Source organism: Oryza brachyantha, chromosome 5 (genome assembly GCF_000231095.2).
Source record: "Oryza brachyantha chromosome 5, ObraRS2, whole genome shotgun sequence".
NCBI lineage: Eukaryota > Viridiplantae > Streptophyta > Magnoliopsida > Poales > Poaceae > Oryza > Oryza brachyantha.
The window spans coordinates 11,313,584-11,332,335 of record NC_023167.2 but is presented as its reverse complement, the minus strand read 5'-3'; the positions used below and the strand labels follow the sequence as shown (position 1 = coordinate 11,332,335).

Genomic DNA, 18,752 nt, shown 5'->3' with positions numbered 1-18,752 from the left:
ATATATTACTGGTATATCATAACTTGTGAGTTGAGTTTACACCTAAAATTCTATTGGTCTCATCCTTTAGCTTTTATTTATGCTATAAAACAAAATTTAAGTTTTCAAAATTAAATCTTGAGTTGATTTTTTTGGGCCTTTTCATTGTAGTTTACTTTTAGGCAACTTTTAGATCGTTAAAAACACATATATACAAGTTTTATTTATAAACTATTTTTCGATTACAAATATACATTTTACTTTTTTTTCTTAAAAGGCAGAAAAAAAGCCAAACGATAATTACCTATTGGAGCGGTATACTTCATGTATGTTGTACGAGTATTGTCAATTTTTTCAAGAATTTTTCATAATCATTTAAATGATTTTTCAGACAAACAATGGGAACATATCTCCTTGAGAGATCATCAGATCAAAACAGTTCCCTTAGACTACACCTGATTTCATGGATGATTGCCCAAATTTATGGGAAAATTACGATGATACTATTATAATTCTGTAAAATTGGTGATATGACATCATGACCCACATATCATTAACTCATACGGGTTCCACATATCATTGTGATAACAATATCTCTAACTTTACAAAATTATAATGGCACGTCTATAAATTTAACCATAGTTGCCTTTAGCTCCAAACCTGACAGAGGGGCAGCCTCTATCTTTGGTTTGATTTTAGCTTGTTCGTGGCTTCCCAAACTTGTCGTGGCCGTGGTGTTTTTCGCGGGTGGAGGCTGACTTTTCAACGCACGCACGCACGTGGCCACGTAAGCCACGCCACGACGCCTAGCCTAGCTAGATGAGCTACTATAAAATCGCGCCTACCGCCTCGGCCTCTCGTTGCCTCCGAACCCTTCAAGCTCCGACGATTCCTCTCCTCCTCCTCCTCCGCTCTCCCTCTCCCCACCTCCTCGCCGGCCGGCCGGCAATGGGTTGCGGTGGCTCCAAGGAGGACGTGGCCACCGGCAACACCGCTGGCAAGCTCCTCCGGAGGAAGTCCTCCGTCTCCGCCAGCCACCCCTCGTCGTCGTCGTCGTCCTCCGACGGCACCTCCTCCGTCGTCGTGAAGAAGGACGCCGAGGTGACGTCGGCTGAGAAGCCCGCCGCCGTTTCGGAGGCGGCGGCGGCGGCGGTGGTGGTCAAGAAGGATGTCACCATCTTCGCTGCCACTCTCCCGGTGACCGAGGCGATGGCGACGGCGACGGCGGAGCAGCCTAAGAAGGAGGAGGAGGAGGAGCAGCTGCCCGAGTCCACCATGGCCGATGAAGCGACGGCGGTGGAGGCGCAGGCGCCTATTAAGACCGACGAGACCAAGGAGGTCCTTGTTCTCGAGGAGGAGACCAAAGCCGAGGAGGAGGCGACGCCGTCGTCTCCAGCTCCGGCAACTCACCATGGTAATGGAACTTCATTTGGGATCTTGTGCTATCAATTCTTCCATGTAATTCACACAGAAATGAACCTACTGTTCGTGCCCATTTAATTGCAGTGGAATCCAAAGAGCAGAACACCACGGAGGCCAAACCTGTCGACGTCAACGACGACGAGCACAAGGTAGAGGAGGTGGCCGCCTCGCCGTCGGAGACAGAGAAGAAGGACGCCGCCGACGAGAAAACCGCCGATACTGTTGTCTCGGAATCGTCGCCGTCGGACATAGAGAAGATGGACGCCGTCGACGAACAAACCACCGCTGCTGTCTCGGAGTCGTCGCCATCGGAGACAGAGAAGAAGGACGCCGTCGAGGAGAAAACCGCCGATGGTGCTGTCTCAGAGTCGTCGCCGTCGGACACAGAGAAGAAGGACGCCGCCGACGAGAAAACCGCCGATGCTGTCTCGGAGTCGTCGCCACTGGAGACAGACAAGAACGAGGCCGTCGACGACAAAACCGCCGCCGTTGCGGCAGCGGCGCCGCCAAGCGAACCATCACCGGCCAACTAAAACGAAGGAGATCAAAGAGACATGTAACCATACCCCCATCCATCAATCATCCATGCAACCACCTGGAATCAATCCGGGAGATCCATGTGAGATATATAATCAATCGACGTGCTCCTCCATCTTTTCGTGATCGAAGCACACCACCATGCATTCATGTGACGCCCGTACGCCGGCGATGTCGCCGTCCGGCTCCGCCGTGCCGGCGATCTTCTTTAGCTGGGCCATCGGTAGGCTAAACGGGCCGCTTGTAATTAAGCCCTAAGCTCGTCCGAAATGGGCCAAAAGTTGCGGATTTACGAAATCAGCCCAGGGCCTGCCAATTACGTGCAACACGCTAAATGGGCCGCACTTCGGCCCAATCATTATTGGAATTTGGTTTGCGGCCTGCCTAAGAGGGCCCAAATTGCTCAACTAAATGGGCCTAATTCTAGCCAATATAGATAAATTGGCCCATGGACTGACTACGCTTAATGGGCCTAATATTGTCGGAAAATTATACCAGCTAGCTCCAGAAAATGGACAAAATCAGGCCCAGTCCACCGACTTTGTCTAGCAGGCCTAATTTAGGCCCATAGATGCGGTAAGTGGGCCCAGAGCTGATTTTACAAGAGCGAAAATTAAGCCGAAAATAGTACACGTGGGCCAAATACGGCTGCTCGTACGTAGGCCGTTGTTTTTGGGCTACGGAAAATTTTGACGGCCCAACAGGTTGGGCCGTTATTTCGGCTCGACATATGGCCCACGTATTTCGACTCTCCAATGATTTACGCTTCAGTTTCGGCCTTCTTTTGGACTAAAATCGAACCACGTCCTTGCTTCAAGTGCAAAAGGTATGGTTTATGCGTACAAACTAAGCGAGTAAGCGACCATTAGAATGCTAATGAGACTTTGATTAAAGAACACATTATCACGTTGACCTCTCTCTTTCTCTGAAAATGGGATGGGTACAGTAGGAACCCATAATTATCTTCTGTGTTAAGCATGAACCAACTAAAGCAAAGCTGTAGCATTGGTCAACTGAAGACCTAGCATGGTAATATCAAGCGCACACCCAAAAAAAAAAGTCCAAGACTATAGTGTTTAAATCAGTCAAAATTTTCCAAGCGACTTAAATTATGTCTTACCCTATCGCCGATTTCCAAATCTTGTAAAATTGCTGCGTTTCCAATCATCCAAACTTAGCCTTGACAAGATAGTTAGCTCACCACTTTATGCACCACCAACTGCTAATGGAATGCCTAATGATGCCCCCATGATCTTCAATGTATGGTTGGTCGATGGGTAGTACTCCCAAACAGTACCCAGCTTAGGTGTTTGTACTGCTAATTAACATGATATTAACAGCAAATAAATCCAAAGCTGTACTATTTCCAAACAATAGAAACCGCCTTCCTGCACCCCTTTAGTTCTTTTTGGCTTCTCCCTTTGGATTCTAATGAAGCTCCAGTTCAGATGCAGATTGTTTATCTCGCAGGAATTCATCAGTGTCCATCTGAAATGGGGCTCTGCTTAGCTGAGCAAGAAAGCAAACAAGACAGTGTAGGCAGAAACTTCTGTCTTGATTGCCTGTATTCTAGTCAGAAGAAGATACATGGAATTTCATAGAGTAAATAAATAACAGAGGTGCATTGGAACAACGCATGTTGCCATGCTCTCCTTCCCAGAAAACATGTGCCAGATTTATTTAAAGGCCTCATTGCAGGTCTAAGTCACACCGACACACTCACACACAGCATGTGCCACCTAAAGGTTGCTACTACCTCAAATGCTACTGATTGAGATGTGATTCACAGGGAATGAAATGCAGCCATCAGCAAATGCTAATCAGCCAAGTTTTGTTTCCAGGACTTACATCACCGAAGAAAGTATGACATCAAAGTCCGAATTACTTTTCAGGAACCTTCAGAAAGTAAGGTTTCTGAACTTCCAAAGTGCACCGGTAGTGTAGTTTTCATCTCATGTCACCATCATCCATCACGGAATGACTGGGACAAAATCATCAGTACCAGGAATGACAGTGAAAAAGGTGAATAATCTCAGAGTACTCCATACTGAGAAAGAATTAAACACCAGATCTGTTTATCAAGTTCTGATACTTTATTTCTGAGCAGTAGCAACTGGTCATCCCAGAAATTTCATCCTAGGCCAGTGTTAGTGGCCTTTAGGATGATTCTGATTGGCTGGCTGAGTTGTCCCTTCACCATCTTGGAAGATGAAAATGAATTAAAAGGGAATGGCACCATGGGAGACCTGACAGTGATGCCCCAACCACTGGCCATAGCGATCGCCTTTAAAGCAAACATCACAACCCCAGAGTTTCAGAGGAAGCTCAAGCACACATACCTCTGCCAAGAAGCCCTCTTCTTCTAGCTGCCACTTTCATTTTGCTCCAACATACTACCTACCACCAAGAGCTTGTTCTTGATCTTCCCTGTCAGCTGACATGGGCAAGGTGTGCTGCACCGAGGAGTCTGAAGAGGAGGCTGCCTTCAACTTCATGGGGCTTCTCGTCGCGGCAATCATCGCCTTGGTGCTGATGCTCCTATGCACGCCGACACGGCGGCGCTCGGTCACCATCTATCCTTGCTGCTAAGGTAAAGGAGCATCTGCAGGACTGTGAGTCGTCTGATGGGAGAAGCATAAATTGCTTCTCTAAAGAGTGAAGAATCAAGATGTGCAGGTGAAGGTTGTTGGAGGGAAAGCAGGCAGGCCAGGCACTGCCACCTGATTTTTCAGTTAAATAATTGCTTAATTGTAATGCATCCTACTGTAAGTCATGTTTATTGGTATAAAGTTTCTGTTCATCTTTAGCCTGAATTGATAGCTTTGGAAATATATAGGTGTGCATCAAATTTGTTAAATGGCATGATATGACTTGCTAACCTCCTATTTCTCTCTCCTGTGAGATTTTGATGTGATAATGACACAGAAGCACAGGAACTAGCTTATCTTCAGAAACAAAATGTAACTAGCAACAAAGAAAGATTTATCGTTCTTCCCTTGCTGTTAACTCACTAAGTGTTTCTTTAGTGATCCCCATTAAGGATGTGCATTTTTTTGGCCTAGTGTAACTTCCAATAGGAAAGTACTGAAACAAGTAGGGATACTAAATGGTTTCACCTTTAGATCCTAAATTTCCGTGCAGATCTCAAGAGTTGACTTTCAGTCTAAACAAACCACTTTTTATCTATTTGATTATCCATCATTTCAGACATTAATTGTGCAATTTCTTAAAAGAAATTATTTCTGAGAAGCAGAAGAAGCATTGTGTCGTTTTATAGTTCATGATTCTCAGTCTTTCGTTAGGTTCCTCTCTCTCATGACTCTCTAAACTCTCTAGAAGGGGATCTTGGCTATGCAGAATGTCACGTCTCCCTTGTTTCCCTTTCTTGTAAATAGTTTAGTCAGAACTACAGATTCAGGAAGCTCAGAAGGTATCCATGAAAAAGCAGCTAAGACTATCCTCAGGTAGTTCATGAGTTCCACAGTCACTTCATCAACCCTGAGAACCCATCCTATCACAGTTCAAACTTCTTATCCAACTGAACTTTTTTGAAAAGACGAACTAAATTCTGAAGGTAACTACCAGTACTTACTGCCTAAACATTTTAGCACATCTTGATAGTGGTAGCTGATGTAATTATAATGTGGGTTATCATTGTCATGAGATAAACAAATAAAATCTTACAAAATTTATTGTGTCACATCTTTGTAAGAATCCAGGGCTGCGGAACTGCTTTGACGACAAAAAGTAACAAGCTACTTTTTGGGGGGTAGGTTGCTTTCGCTTTAGGAAATTGAATTATCCAGTTTGGATTAGATAATTTTAAAAACAGAAAACCACGTTGCTACTCAAATTGCATTATAGCATGGTCAATTAATTACTTGAGGAAGCAACACTGCACTATAAAATACTTTAATTTACACAGCACAGTTATTTTTATATAAGAATTATCAAAAACAGTTACAAACTTATAACTCTACATGGTTTCATACCTCCATCCTTATCTATGATCCCATTTACATGAAGAGTGCCACAATGGCATCAGCATCAAAACAGAAAAGGAAAACATATTTACAAAAAGGCAGAGAGTTGGTCAAGTTGATATGGCTTGCTTACTTTTTAGTTCACTTATTTTTGTCCACCAAACTGACCTGGAGACGAAATACCTCGTGAACAGCACCACGCTTAAGAATGGCTAGAACTGCTGCCCCCTCAGACATAGTGAGCTCACTCAATGAAATTTCATGAGATTCAGATTCATCGGGCAACCGGAAACCATAGAACCACCTACCAAGCTTGTATAAGCTCACAAACACTTTTCTTTCTTCCACTTTGCGAGCTTGAAGTGCTTTATGCACTTCATTTGGCTGAAACAAAGTAGATTAATCAGAATTTTGTGATGAAACCACAAGTTGGTTAGACAGATTCAAACCAAAACATCTGCCATCAGCCAAAGTAAATATTTTGACAGCTTTACAACTCATTCCTAATGAAGGCAATGTTAAATATTGGGAATTTGGGATGGCGTGCTGCACCATAAATAATACAAAGAGTGTAGCCAGTAAGAGGATATGTTTGAAGTTGACATAACATGGCATGGATGTGTAGCGCGCACAATGTCCGCTAAGTACTGATGAGGGTTTGCACAGAACAATAATCAGCATATGAAGTGCATTAAGAAAATATAACTTCCTGATACAAATCCTGACGTAGTGCAATACATTGAGCCACTCTGGATCTAAGAACTGCCGACTTCCAGGAGAAAGTACAAGATCAGCCATATGGGTATAAAACAAACAATCTGTTTATTGCAAGGCATAATGGCATAGACTAGCTTCAAATCATGATCATTTTACCATAAGAAAAGCTAACAACAACATCAGGAAGGCAAAACTCACCGGTATATTCAGTGATGCAATTGAATAGTGCAATCCGATTAGATTCATGATTGCATTGTAATTCCTTGACAACAAAAAGAACTGGGCATCAATAAAACCTATATCCCTCATCGAGGCCAAATTAGCAATAGCTTTCAGATAATATTCAGCTTCAAGTGACCCATTACGTAAATTATTCTCCACAAATTCAGCCACACCAGATATAGCAACAGCTGTTGTTCTGTGATGGTTAATGTAAAGAGCTTTCCAACCCTACAAAACAAGTAGTACCAACACATACAGTCATGCTCTAGGCATTAACAGAACATATGAGTATGTGACTAAAGGATATAATAGCTCTTCAAGTGTCAGGTTCCTTCCGTACTGCACTTTGAAAAGGAACAAAATCTAAATAAACCCTTTAGGCGTCACAATGTACCTTAAAGACAAACCATGGTCTTAGAGGTAAAGCCACAACCATTATCATTGTAAAGCAGAGGGTAATGATTCACTACAAAGATTGACCTTAAACTTCTAAAATTAAAAGGGGACCCATTGGTCTTCTATATTTTTGTGGCTACGTGACAAGCAAAAGAGACCTCACAATAATCGCCGGTAAAGAAACTAGGAAAATGAATAAGTTAGACTTAAAAGCTGAGCCTTATACATCATCGTGCTTAATCTAAGTTGTAACAAATTTATTGAAAAAAGCTTAAATACTTCTGGACTAAATGCCAAGACTTAGAAATTAGCTGTGAGTTATGAACTAATTTGGTCCTTGAGTTCCTGTCATAATGGATATTAATATGCAGCTAGGCACTGAGTCCTGTCATAATAATAATATCATGTACTCCTAGCACATAAGAACAGGCAGAAAAGTTCCTAGCACACCGGGAACAGGTTGCTGGAATGCTTGAGGGGGGTAGCAGCTCATCTTGCAGTAGACTAGCTAAACTTTTCTTTCCTCTCTAAACCTTAAGACCATAGTACAATTAAAAGAAACTGGTAATTCTGTACTTCAGAATAAAAATTCAAGATGATATTAGCCTTTTAATCATACACTCACGATATTAATCGCAATTTAGTAATTCACAACAAACAAAAATCAAGAAAAGCTAGCAAAGAGGCTAATCTTTTGCAGCAAAATTCTTGCTTATTTACTATTATTCACTTCAATTTGCAGATAACAAAATTACAGAACAGGGCTAGCAAAAAGGCCAATCTATCACAAAAACTTATTTTACTGATATACTTAACGATTAACAAAATTTCAGAGAAAAGCTAGCAAAAAGGCCAATCTATGACAACTACTTATTTTACTGACATACTATTATCCCCTTCAGGTTGTAAAGATATGCCAATCGAACAGTGAATTCAAGGGAAAAAAATTAATCTGGGGATAAATAAACAAGACATGATGTACTTCGCTCTGCCCCTCCTCACCCACCTGCACACGAGAAGCCCCTTCCCCTTCCCCTCCCCCTGCCGCCGCGGTGGACGGCCAGCGGCGGCGGAAGAGGGCCTCCCACACGCAGTCGGCGTCGCAGGCGCTGCGCCATGATCGCGAGCAGCCGCCGAGCGCGCACACGTCGGCCTCCTGCGCGCAGTCGAGTCAAGGGCCGAATCATCTATGAGAGAAAAAAAAAAGAGGGAGAGAGGGAGGGAGGGAGGCGCACTTGGAGGCGGGAAGCTACGGCGATGGCGATGTCCCCGGGCAGGTCGGCCCACCTCCCCTCCGGCACCGGCGACGGCGACGGCGGCGGCCGCTCCATTGCGGCGGCGGGGGCTCGCCCCTGGTTTCCGGCTGGTTAATAATGTGCAGGCTCAGCTTTCATTCTTAACTGTAGTTAATGTGGACAAACTCTAGTTTGCCTTTGGTAGGGAGATAAATACAGCTAACGTCAGTGAGTATTTTTTTTTTCTCTTTTTTCAGTTAGACAATACGAGACGACTCGAGCATCACAAGCAGAGCAACCTGGGTGTTTCTTTGTACACGAAAAATGAATCACAGGTGATTTTCTAACGAAGAATTTTTACGTAAAGCTTTTTTTTAAAAAAATGTTTAGCTGTTTAGAAAGCATATGCGTAAAAGTTATAAAAAAATGCTAAGAATAATATATGGGAAAGAATGCATCCCTTAACCTTAAAAGATAATCTTAAGCTGTATTTTTTCGCTTATACTTATGCTTATAAATTAAAATTTGAATTTTTTTGGACCCACGTGAAGAACACGTTGGGCTATGCCTGCGTTCGCCCCTCTCTTCTTAGCCTTAGACTCCCTCGTTTTTCACACGCACGCTTCTCAAACTGTTGAACGGTGTATTTTCTATAACAAAATTATATTAGAAAGTTATTTAAAAAATCATATTAACATATTTTATATTTTTATAATTAATTAATTATGTATTAATCTATTACTACGTTACGTCGGATAAGTAACCCTCTCATTCCTCGACGGTTGAACGCGGCCTACGTACACATCGAGCATACCTGTAGGCACTAATTATACTACACACATAAACCCACACATATTTCACAAATACGTCCCCTTAATAATTAAGCACGTTCAAAAGAGGCTGAAATCATCGATATATTGAGAGAACGCTGTTTATGTATAATAATGGTGGGCATCATGATTTAAATTATGGTGGATGAAATCATCAACCTACTGCCTGACCATCACATACCACAATCTAGAGTCTTCTCTTGTTACACCCGTTATACACATAGAGGGACCAGAAGTTGCAATCCGATGACATAGAACGGATTATGACAGATCAAATGCATCAATGGAAGAGTCGTAGAAAATGGAGCCAACGGATTACATGAATTAGCTGTACTAAAAAAATTACTCTGTTCCTTCTCTTCCACTATCATTCTACAAAGGCTTATGTATGAGAATTTATAATCACGTGGTTACGGTTGGTACATAGATACAAATATCATATGTACACAATATATATAAACTTTAATATATAGAAATCTTTATACATATAAACTTTATACACATAAAAATAAAAAAACAAGTTGACAATCCATACTTCGTCAACGCCGTGAGAGAGACCCATAAATAGGGTATGTGCAATGCTATTGATATTGTCATCTTTATAAAACTTTATGGCTTTAGCATATAACTGATATTGTTATCTTTGTTATGAATTGTCAAATTCTTAAACTACTAGCAAATGTCATGCCATTTTTTTTTACTTTATGACTCCTCAAATATAATTGCTTTTTGACCATATGACTCCTCATTTATTCATCAGGTTTTTCCCTATTTTTTCTCTTTTCTTTCGAATCAGTTCAAATCCTAATCAAAATGATAAATTTATTGCGGTTATCGCTTCTACTGTCATGGTTTATCTGGTTTATAGATAAAACCGCGACGGTTATCGCCATCCAAAACCGTACGCTTATCATTGGAAACTGCACGGTTTGTTCACAAAAACCATTACAAAATTATTTGAATATTCAAATTTGAATTTATAGGGTTTTTCAACGTTACCTCCGCCAGGAGCGGTTTCAGCAGCGGGTAGAGATCGAGGTCAATCAAGATCCAAGGACGCTAACGAATATATACCGCAATGCCCAAAATCATATAATCCCTCTGATACCCCGCGCGTTGCTGCAAGAGAACTATGTGATAATACAGTAGATATGAATTCTAAATTTTTTCTTACCTGCTATACGATTTTTTATGTGTTTATATATTTTTGTGCATTTATCACTTATCCACAAGTTATAAATGATTGGGTTGCATGGTATGTCTTTTGAGAGCAAAACTAGTAATATAGTCAACAAGCTGACTATAAGACTTTTTATAGTCTTCTATTAGCACACCCATATAGTAATTAGCTCTTTATCATTGATACATGACCCAAATGTCTCTGCTATATAGTTTTTTGGTTCTTGTGTCAAATATTACAACCCACTTCTCCTTTCTCTCCTCCACATAAACATTTAGCCAGCTTAAAGTCTATTATTATACTTACTTTAAGGAAAAAGATGTAATTTACACTCTTGATGAATTATTTAAAGACTAAAAATAATTAAGTGATGTGGAAAATTAGCATTACCTACCTCTAATGGACATGAAATAAGATCACCCTAGCAGTGCCGTACTCGCATTAGCCTTTTCGTATTGGGGATTTGGGTGTGTGTGTGGGGTGTCCCCTTGTGTAGCTGGAGGCAAGGATGGCTGAATCTGGACTGGTCGCGCACTCGCCACGGCCATCTTGATAGGTCACTTTTAGTTCGCAAAAATTTTTGGAAGGAATGTCACGTCAATACGTACGGTTATATATTTGGAGTATTAAACGTAGTCTAATTATAAAATAAAATTTAATTTTCGGCTAGAAACCGCGAGACGAATCTTTTGATCTTAATTAATCCATCATTAACACATGTTGGTTACTGTAGCACTTATGTCTAATCATGTTCTAATTAGGCTTAAAAGATTCGTCTCACGATTTCCCCCATAACCGTGTAATTAGTTTTAGTGTCCATGTATATTTAATACTTCATTTAGGTGTACAAAGATTCGATGTGATGTTTTTGAAAAAAAATTTGTAAACTAAACAGGGCCTCAGTCTTTAAGTGAAAAAAATACACATAAATAAATATTTTCTATTTAGTAATTTCAATCGTTGTAACAAGCAAATGCAAAACACATAATTTAAATTTTTGATTTTGATGGACAAGAAAATGTAAAAATAAGGCACAAGATGGTTGACTTTATAAAAAATATAAAGATACTTATATGCAAAATATTAGTATCATATATTTCCAAAAATTCGTAGGAAAATAGATAAATGAGCTAAAAAATAAAAAAAAAGATCATTTCAAAAATATTTTAAAATTTTTTACTGCAGACTTTATAAAACGATGCCTACTTAATAATGGTGGAGTAGTATTTATCAACCACATCCCCCGCCCCCTCCTTAAAACAAAAAATAGTCAACCAGGAAATCATACACAAACTGGCCGAATTACCCTTCTTATTGGGCCAAGGCCCGCGTGCAATTTGGCCTACAACTGCGATGCCAGATCAGCCCACATCCAAATCCAAAGAAACCATGAACGAACCGGTGCAATTAGTACCTAACCCCCCTCTTAAACTCTCTTATAAATCTAATTTAATTAATTATCCATAACTCCTTCCCTTGCCTATCCGCATTCCTTTGATCCGCTGGAAGCTTCTCGCTATGGTTTTTGCTTCCCCTGCACTGCACCTCTCGAACTCGAATCCGATTCCCCACCGAGGACGCGAATCTTCCATTGGGGCACGGGCGGCGGAATCGTCGCGCCGCCCCCGTCGTTCGATCGGGAGATTTTGACGGCTCCGGCGGCGGGGTGGCGGTTATTGGGCCGAGTTTGGGAAAGATTGGGGGAGTGATTAACGATCCCCCCCCCCCCCCCCCCGGCTCGTTGGATTGGATTCCTCCTTGGGGTTGGATGGAGCGGCGGAGGTGGCTACAGGCCGCGGTCCTGCTTTGCGTGCTGGCGCTTTGCTCCGGGAGAGGTTAGGTTCTCCCTCCGCCCTCGAACAGTTGTGTTCTTGTTTGATTTTGCGATAGTTTATTGCTTTCTGATAGTTAGTTCAAAGCTGCTTTGGGGAATGCGAATGTACATGTATATATATATAGATGGAACGATTAGCTCTAGGAATCACCGTCCGTTAGTAGTAGCTACGTTTTTTTGTTTAAAACAAGTTGCATATTGATCATACATTTGATTAGTTCTAGAAGATCGATGTTCATTAGTAGCTCTACATTTTCTTTAAAACTAGTTGTGTATTTATGATCCGTCTGATGTTGATTGTGTTGTTAAGCTTCGGTTTTGAAGATGCGTAAAATTCGTACATTGTCAGCTTAAGGAAATGGTGGTTTTGTCTGATGAATGATGAATCTGTAATGCTACAATTTATTTATAGTCGATGTTATTGATTTCTCTTGTTCTGATGCTGGTTCTGTTTTGTATGATATAGAACTCAAGATTAAACGCACCCCCATATACAATTCGACCCTTGCGAGGACGCTTGCAGAATATACTTCAGCAGTAAGTCCGTTTGCAGTTTGGTAGCTACGATCCTCCATCCCTTGCTTCCAACTGTACTTGTGGATATTGAGTGTAACGTGCTGTTATTGGACGGACCTGGTGTCGTTCTACAGGTTTACACAGCTGACCTGACACAACTCTTTACATGGACCTGTGAAAGGTGTGGTGACTTGACAGAGGTAATTATTCATAATCATTTTCGTAAAGTTTAGTCAGCTTGATCTCATCATCTGTAGCTTGGTATGACTGATTGCTTTTTCTTTCTTTTTTTTTTTTGACTCAGGGGTTTGAGGTAATAGAGCTGATTGTTGACGTGAAAAATTGCTTGCAGGTTATTTCCTCCATCCTTAACCTTTGTTGCGTTGGTTTCTGTGATAGACTATTCATTTGCATTGATGGTCATAATTTTGATGAATCAGGCATATGTTGGTTATGCTAGTGATATGAATGCTGTCGTAGTTGTGTTCAGAGGCACACAAGAGACCAGGTGGTTATTGCATCTCACTTCATGATATGTTGTTGCTTTTTCTTGGAAGTATTGGATTGTCAGTTTTAAAAATCGTTAGTGAAGTTTTTATTCTTCACAGAATTTTATTTTCTCTTCAATATTATTGATGTTAACATGTGAGGTATATCAAATTGATATGTGAGGCCTTGATGCCCTTTTAACAAATAAATGGGCACTGTTGAAATCTTGCTTTTAAGTTTTTATGCTATGTAACACTGCCTTTCTATCTCCCAGCGTTCAGAATTGGATAGAGGACTTGTTTTGGAAGCAGCTTGATCTGGACTACCCAGGCATGCCTCAAGCAAAGGTGAACATGATAATGTATATATGATATAATCCCCTCTTTCAAACATTATTAATGTTGGTATTCGGACTGTTTATAGGTCCACAGTGGGTTTTATTCTGCATACCACAACACAACATTGCGTGATGGGGTTGTTAATGGCATTGAAAAAACTAGGGAAGCGTATGGTAATATTCCCATCATGGTAACTGGGCATTCAATGGGAGGAGCTATGGCTTCATTTTGTGCACTCGACCTTGTGGTGAGTATTGAGTTTTGTGTAAATAAAATATTCTTTGAGCTTCTTTATGAAGTGTTTTCTTTTGAAATTATTGGCCGTGAAATTCTCTGTTCTGTGAGGTTCCATTATAAGCTGCACTTGGTCTGGTAGAGCAGGTTGCATCTTTTAGGGCGTGAATTCCTCTTCAGATGTTACTTTTGACTAATTCTTAGCTCCTGTAATTTGCTTGTCATCAGATTTCTAACATCATTGAAAGCAAGGACAAACAATTAATTTCACTGTTCTCAGATAAAAGTAACACTATAGAATTTACTTACAAATATTGCTAGTATTTGACTGCAATGGCTAAACTCTTTTTTTACAGATTGAATATTGTGAATATTTCATTCATAATCCCTATGGGCTATGGCTAGCAGCAGAGGCTAATAAACTTTGTTCACAGCATCATTTTGTGCTAAGCTTCCTATATGGCCAATTAAGTGGGCCATACCGTTGTGTTGATGCAATGTGATACATTTTTAGTATGACCAGTTGCTTGAAGCATATGAAGTACCAACTCCTTTGTTAGGATATTTTAGATTTTTTTAATTTTCTTGAATCATATCACTTCATATACCTAAGAGATAAAGAAATAACTACCGCACTCACTTCTGGTTAAACAATCGTGGTAACACAGATTTATTTGTCTATAGGTCAATTACGGGTCAAAAGATGTGACACTGATAACATTTGGACAGCCTCGGATTGGGAATGCTGTATTTGCCTCACATTTCAATTGTTATTTGCCAAATGCGATTCGAGTAACTAATGCGCACGATATTGTGCCTCATTTACCCCCGTACTACCACTACTTCCCACAGAAAACCTATCATCATTTCTCAAGAGAGGTATGTTCTTGCCCATTGACATCCACCTTCACGAACAGCTATAAATTGTTCTCTCTTAACTGTCTGCTCTTTTTTAGGTATGGGTCCACAATGTTGGACTCGGAAGCCTAGTGTATTCCATAGAGCAAATTTGTGACGACTCTGGAGAAGACCCAACTTGCAGCAGGTTCGTCTCTCTCACACGTATAAAATCTTGTTTGAACTTTAAACTCCTTATGACCTTGATGCACATTTTATTGTTCACCCAGGTCTGTCAGTGGAAACAGTGTGCAAGACCATCTAAACTACCTTGGCATCGGCATGCATGCTGAGTCACCAGGATCTTGCAGAATTGTCACAGGTGCCAATACCGTGCAGTGCAAGATGGACAATGATGGCAATATTGTTTTCTCGAAGCAGCCTGGTTTATCAGCTGATCAGTTACATAGTTCACAGTGAACAAGCAAACTCATGATCTTGTATTTGTATATCCTCTTTTGTGATTATGTAGTAGTACCTGTTTTCGTTCCTAATATAGGTACACTATAGGAAGAATGAATATGAATATGTGTATGTAAAGCTCACTTAGTATAGGTACACACTAACACGAATGCTCTTGGCTCTGGACTAATTTGTCCTAAGCGGGGAATGCCAACCAAAAGCTTCCAAAAAAAAAAAAAACCTATCGCGTTCGTATTCCTGTGTATTTTTAATTTTAGCGGCTGTTTCTCATTGCGTTGCATTCTTACATTATAAATTGGTAATGCCTACTTTGCATGCTCGAGCTTGTAATAAGGCTGCAACTAAAATATGAAATATACTATATAACAAAGTAATATGTTTATTTCCCAATGTTTGAATATTAACACCGTATAAAATTCAAATACGAATCTAACAGTACTACATAATTAACTCTTTCAAAATATAAGTATTTCTAGTATTTAAATTTTATATCGTAATATAAGCATTCTCTTGATTCTAAGCATTCAAATTATTTCAAATCCAATGAGGTGATTGGAAAGAAAATATAATCAATTCAAAATTTGATTGGTGTACCGACTATTAAAAAATAATCTTTTAACTTAACCTTAGTCTTTACTAACAAATATTGATTATATTGTTAGATAAAATTATTAGTCCATTTTAGAATATTGATTTTGTTGGAAAAAATACGCCTTGTATTTTAAACAAAGCAAGTTTGTATATTAGGACAAACAATATGTATTAGGGAAAAAGTAGCTATCGGTATACCGTCCCCACCATTGAGGCAGTATCATCTCGTGTGCGGTCTCATGCGCACAAACATAGCTAATTACTAGCACGTTAATTAATCATATCGATGATTAATTTGGTAGGCAACAATCAATTTATATTTTAGAGTTTCGTTCGGGTACCAATAAGTATTTTTGTTACCATTTAATGTTGGTCCTTACTGATAAGGTATCAACTGATACCACCTAATATTAGTTGTTACCAATCAAATATCAAATATCAGTTGATATATATTTAATATAGGTGATGTATCATGTTTGTGTTGGAATTAGGTTATGTGCCTTAGCTCACAGTAAAAATAATTCCTAAGAAAATATCTCAGTAAGGTAAGCATGTAAAGTTTAGTCTCACACTATTTATTCTACAAGATTAAGGCTTCCTTACAAGAGAGTACAGAGAGTGCTTTCTTAGCCATTTAAGCAATGGTGTGAGATAGAACTAGAGAAACACTTTGCGCGCTCATGACATGTGTATGAATATTCCGTCAAAATTGGCCCTTCGAACTTACATAAATACGGTTTTCTTTTGTAGTTGTGTTTTGATATCGCATCATAATCTCCCTATAAATACTATAATGCTCTATCGCAAGTCGTCTATACCATCTCGTTCATCGGCGTGCGTGCTAGAACAGGTTTTCGGACCCATTGCCTTTGACATCTTGCACTAGAAGAGGGCAAATAAGGTAAATACCGAGTTGAGCCTTCACGCAACATACATGAAAACATCTAGAGTTTGCTACTTGCATGTAGAGTAGGTTTTCGAAAACATCGCCTTCAACGTCCTGCACATCGAGAGGGCGAATAAGATTTTTGGAAGCACTAGAGGCGATTGTTTCATGTTCACCCACCACAACGTGTATTTCTTCTTCGGCTGCAACGTGATGTCATCCACGTGTGCTGATGCTCAGGATTCATGTTGCTACTGCTGTGAACACTTTAATTCAGAGCTCAATTTTAATCATTAATACATTTCAGTGATGTTTCTTATATTCCATCTATTCATATGCAGTGCTTTAATTTACATGCCTAGATCGTGTCATATGGTTCTGTTACTTTTTACTGTTCTATATCATGGTTTTTTTAATAAAAAAAATCAAATCTACATCTCCTTATATTTTCAACAACTAGCATAATGCACGTACTTCGCTACGTGGATAAAAAATCATTCCATGTAAAATTTAACTAAGATATATGGCATACATGTATATATAATTTAATAGGCTATCAAGTCTCATAAAAATATTTTTAAGTAGAATTTGATGTAATTAATTAGCCACGTATTGCGAGAACATAGCAGATGGACAAATAGAAATAATCCATATTTTTAAGTAGATAAAGGTATTATCAATATGCACGTGTATAGCAACGGGTGACTTTTGAGTATACAACTATGGATGATTAAAGCGTTATTGTTTGGTGCAAACAAAAATAGTTTGTGATAAAACTTTTACATACTTGTTTTTAGCTATGTAAAAGTAAATGTTGAAAAAAGTACGATTAAGAAAACCTTAAAAATCAACTTCAATTTAAGGTTAAAGTTAAAATTTTGGCATATAATTATAGGAAGAAGCGAAAATACGATGATGTAATTGTTATAAGAAAGACAGTGATGTAATAAAATTAGAGTTTCTCGTCGTACTGTAACCTGCGTATTGCTTCATCGGTCACATAGTTAACGATCCATAGTGTGCTAAAACTAACATGGTCGATAATTGTTGCATTATCTATAACTGCTTCAAGGCTGATATTAGTCTTCAACCCCCGCTCCATCTAGCCACCGCATGATTATGATGATTCATTGAGCAACCAGACTCGAAATTGCGGTAAATTATTGTCATTCCAAAGCAACGCAAAGTAGAGACTCGGAATTGCGGCAAATTATTGTCATTCCAAAGCAACGCAAAGTAGACTCCTTTCTCTGATTTCTCCCAAGTTAAAACGCCATTGTCATATTCCACAATTTTGCTCCTTAGTGGCGATCTGATCATCTGATAGGGTTATTCTGCAAATTAAGGAAGTACGCCTTGACGAGATGTTGCGCTCTAGGCAGTCATCATCCTCCTGTTGGGGCGGGGAGCCGTTCGGATCCTGGCCCAATGGACTGAGCTCCTAGAGAAATGCAACGATGCGTTGAGGCGTGGGAGAGGCTCGCTCGTTGGCGACGGCGGTGGCTGCGCCGGAGGAGGAGGTGGAGGCTTCACCGATCGCGAGGAGGCGATGGAGATGTCTGCACGTGCGCAGTTGCCACATTGAAGCGTGCGTGTGTTGTTGGGGTGTCTTGCTGAGACCCGCACGCGGGTGGACGACGGTGGCGAGACGTCCGACAGGAGCGAGACATCCAGCGGCGGCGGCGGCGATATGCGGCGTGCGTGAGTGCTCTGCTTGTGTGCATGTTTTTTTCTCTTCTCTTAAAGACGTGCGACGTGAAAGTAGTAAAGATGTGCCTCTCCATCTGTCCGTGTCCACGACCCACCATAGATTCACGTGCCTCCCAAGCACACGACCCTCAGGCCGAGGGCGAAGCCGGCCCAGTAGCACGGGTGTAAGGAAAGAACAAAGAAATCGCTGCTGGTGCTGCAGCACAGACGGACGAAAATTCTATGCAGAATCGTTACCACTTTTTATAATAGTATAGATAGATATACTAGCATAGTGCCCATGCTTCGTCACGGGGATAAAAGTAACCATATTATTTAAAATTTTATTAAAAT

At 40.3% G+C, this 18,752-nt stretch overlaps 3 protein-coding genes across 3 annotated transcripts; 2 read left to right on the top strand and 1 right to left on the bottom strand.

The window, feature by feature from the left end:
* Positions 1-827: 827 nt before the first annotated feature.
* Positions 828-2,072, top strand: LOC102718460 (brain acid soluble protein 1). Its single transcript, XM_015837352.2, has 2 exons — positions 828-1,393; positions 1,486-2,072. The coding sequence occupies exons 1-2, from the start codon at positions 928-930 to the stop codon at positions 1,932-1,934; spliced, it is 915 nt and encodes a 304-aa protein (XP_015692838.2). The 5' UTR covers positions 828-927; the 3' UTR covers positions 1,935-2,072.
* A 3,779-nt stretch (positions 2,073-5,851) lies between these two features.
* LOC102706193 lies at positions 5,852-8,656 on the bottom strand. Its single transcript, XM_006654260.3, has 4 exons — positions 8,492-8,656; positions 8,263-8,412; positions 6,837-7,088; positions 5,852-6,305 (listed from the first exon to the last, which is right to left on the bottom strand). The coding sequence occupies exons 1-4, from the start codon at positions 8,585-8,587 to the stop codon at positions 6,063-6,065; spliced, it is 741 nt and encodes a 246-aa protein (XP_006654323.2). The 5' UTR covers positions 8,588-8,656; the 3' UTR covers positions 5,852-6,062.
* A 3,333-nt stretch (positions 8,657-11,989) lies between these two features.
* Positions 11,990-15,393, top strand: LOC102705910 (lipase-like). Its single transcript, XM_006654259.3, has 10 exons — positions 11,990-12,336; positions 12,802-12,872; positions 12,986-13,051; positions 13,156-13,203; positions 13,292-13,359; positions 13,615-13,687; positions 13,764-13,925; positions 14,597-14,791; positions 14,869-14,957; positions 15,040-15,393. The coding sequence occupies exons 1-10, from the start codon at positions 12,270-12,272 to the stop codon at positions 15,227-15,229; spliced, it is 1,029 nt and encodes a 342-aa protein (XP_006654322.1). The 5' UTR covers positions 11,990-12,269; the 3' UTR covers positions 15,230-15,393.
* Positions 15,394-18,752: the final 3,359 nt, after the last annotated feature.

What these genes read in the sequence shown, in the direction of transcription:
- LOC102718460 (XM_015837352.2), top strand. Translation starts at nt 928, where the DNA reads ATGGGTTGCGGTGGCTCCAAGGAGGACGTGGCCACCGGCAACACCGCT. An exon ending in AGCTCCGGCAACTCACCATG is followed by an intron (nt 1,394 to 1,485) that starts GTAATGGAACTT and finishes ATTTAATTGCAG; the next exon opens with TGGAATCCAAAGAGCAGAAC.
- LOC102705910 (XM_006654259.3), top strand. Translation starts at nt 12,270, where the DNA reads ATGGAGCGGCGGAGGTGGCTACAGGCCGCGGTCCTGCTTTGCGTGCTG. An exon ending in TTGCAGAATATACTTCAGCA is followed by an intron (nt 12,873 to 12,985) that starts GTAAGTCCGTTT and finishes GTCGTTCTACAG; the next exon opens with GTTTACACAGCTGACCTGAC. An exon ending in AGAGGCACACAAGAGACCAG is followed by an intron (nt 13,360 to 13,614) that starts GTGGTTATTGCA and finishes TCTATCTCCCAG; the next exon opens with CGTTCAGAATTGGATAGAGG.
- LOC102706193 (XM_006654260.3), bottom strand. Translation starts at nt 8,587, where the DNA reads ATGGAGCGGCCGCCGCCGTCGCCGTCGCCGGTGCCGGAGGGGAGGTGG. An exon ending in CCGTAGCTTCCCGCCTCCAA is followed by an intron (nt 8,413 to 8,491) that starts GTGCGCCTCCCT and finishes GACTGCGCGCAG; the next exon opens with GAGGCCGACGTGTGCGCGCT. An exon ending in AAGGGGCTTCTCGTGTGCAG is followed by an intron (nt 7,089 to 8,262) that starts GTGGGTGAGGAG and finishes CTTGTTTTGTAG; the next exon opens with GGTTGGAAAGCTCTTTACAT.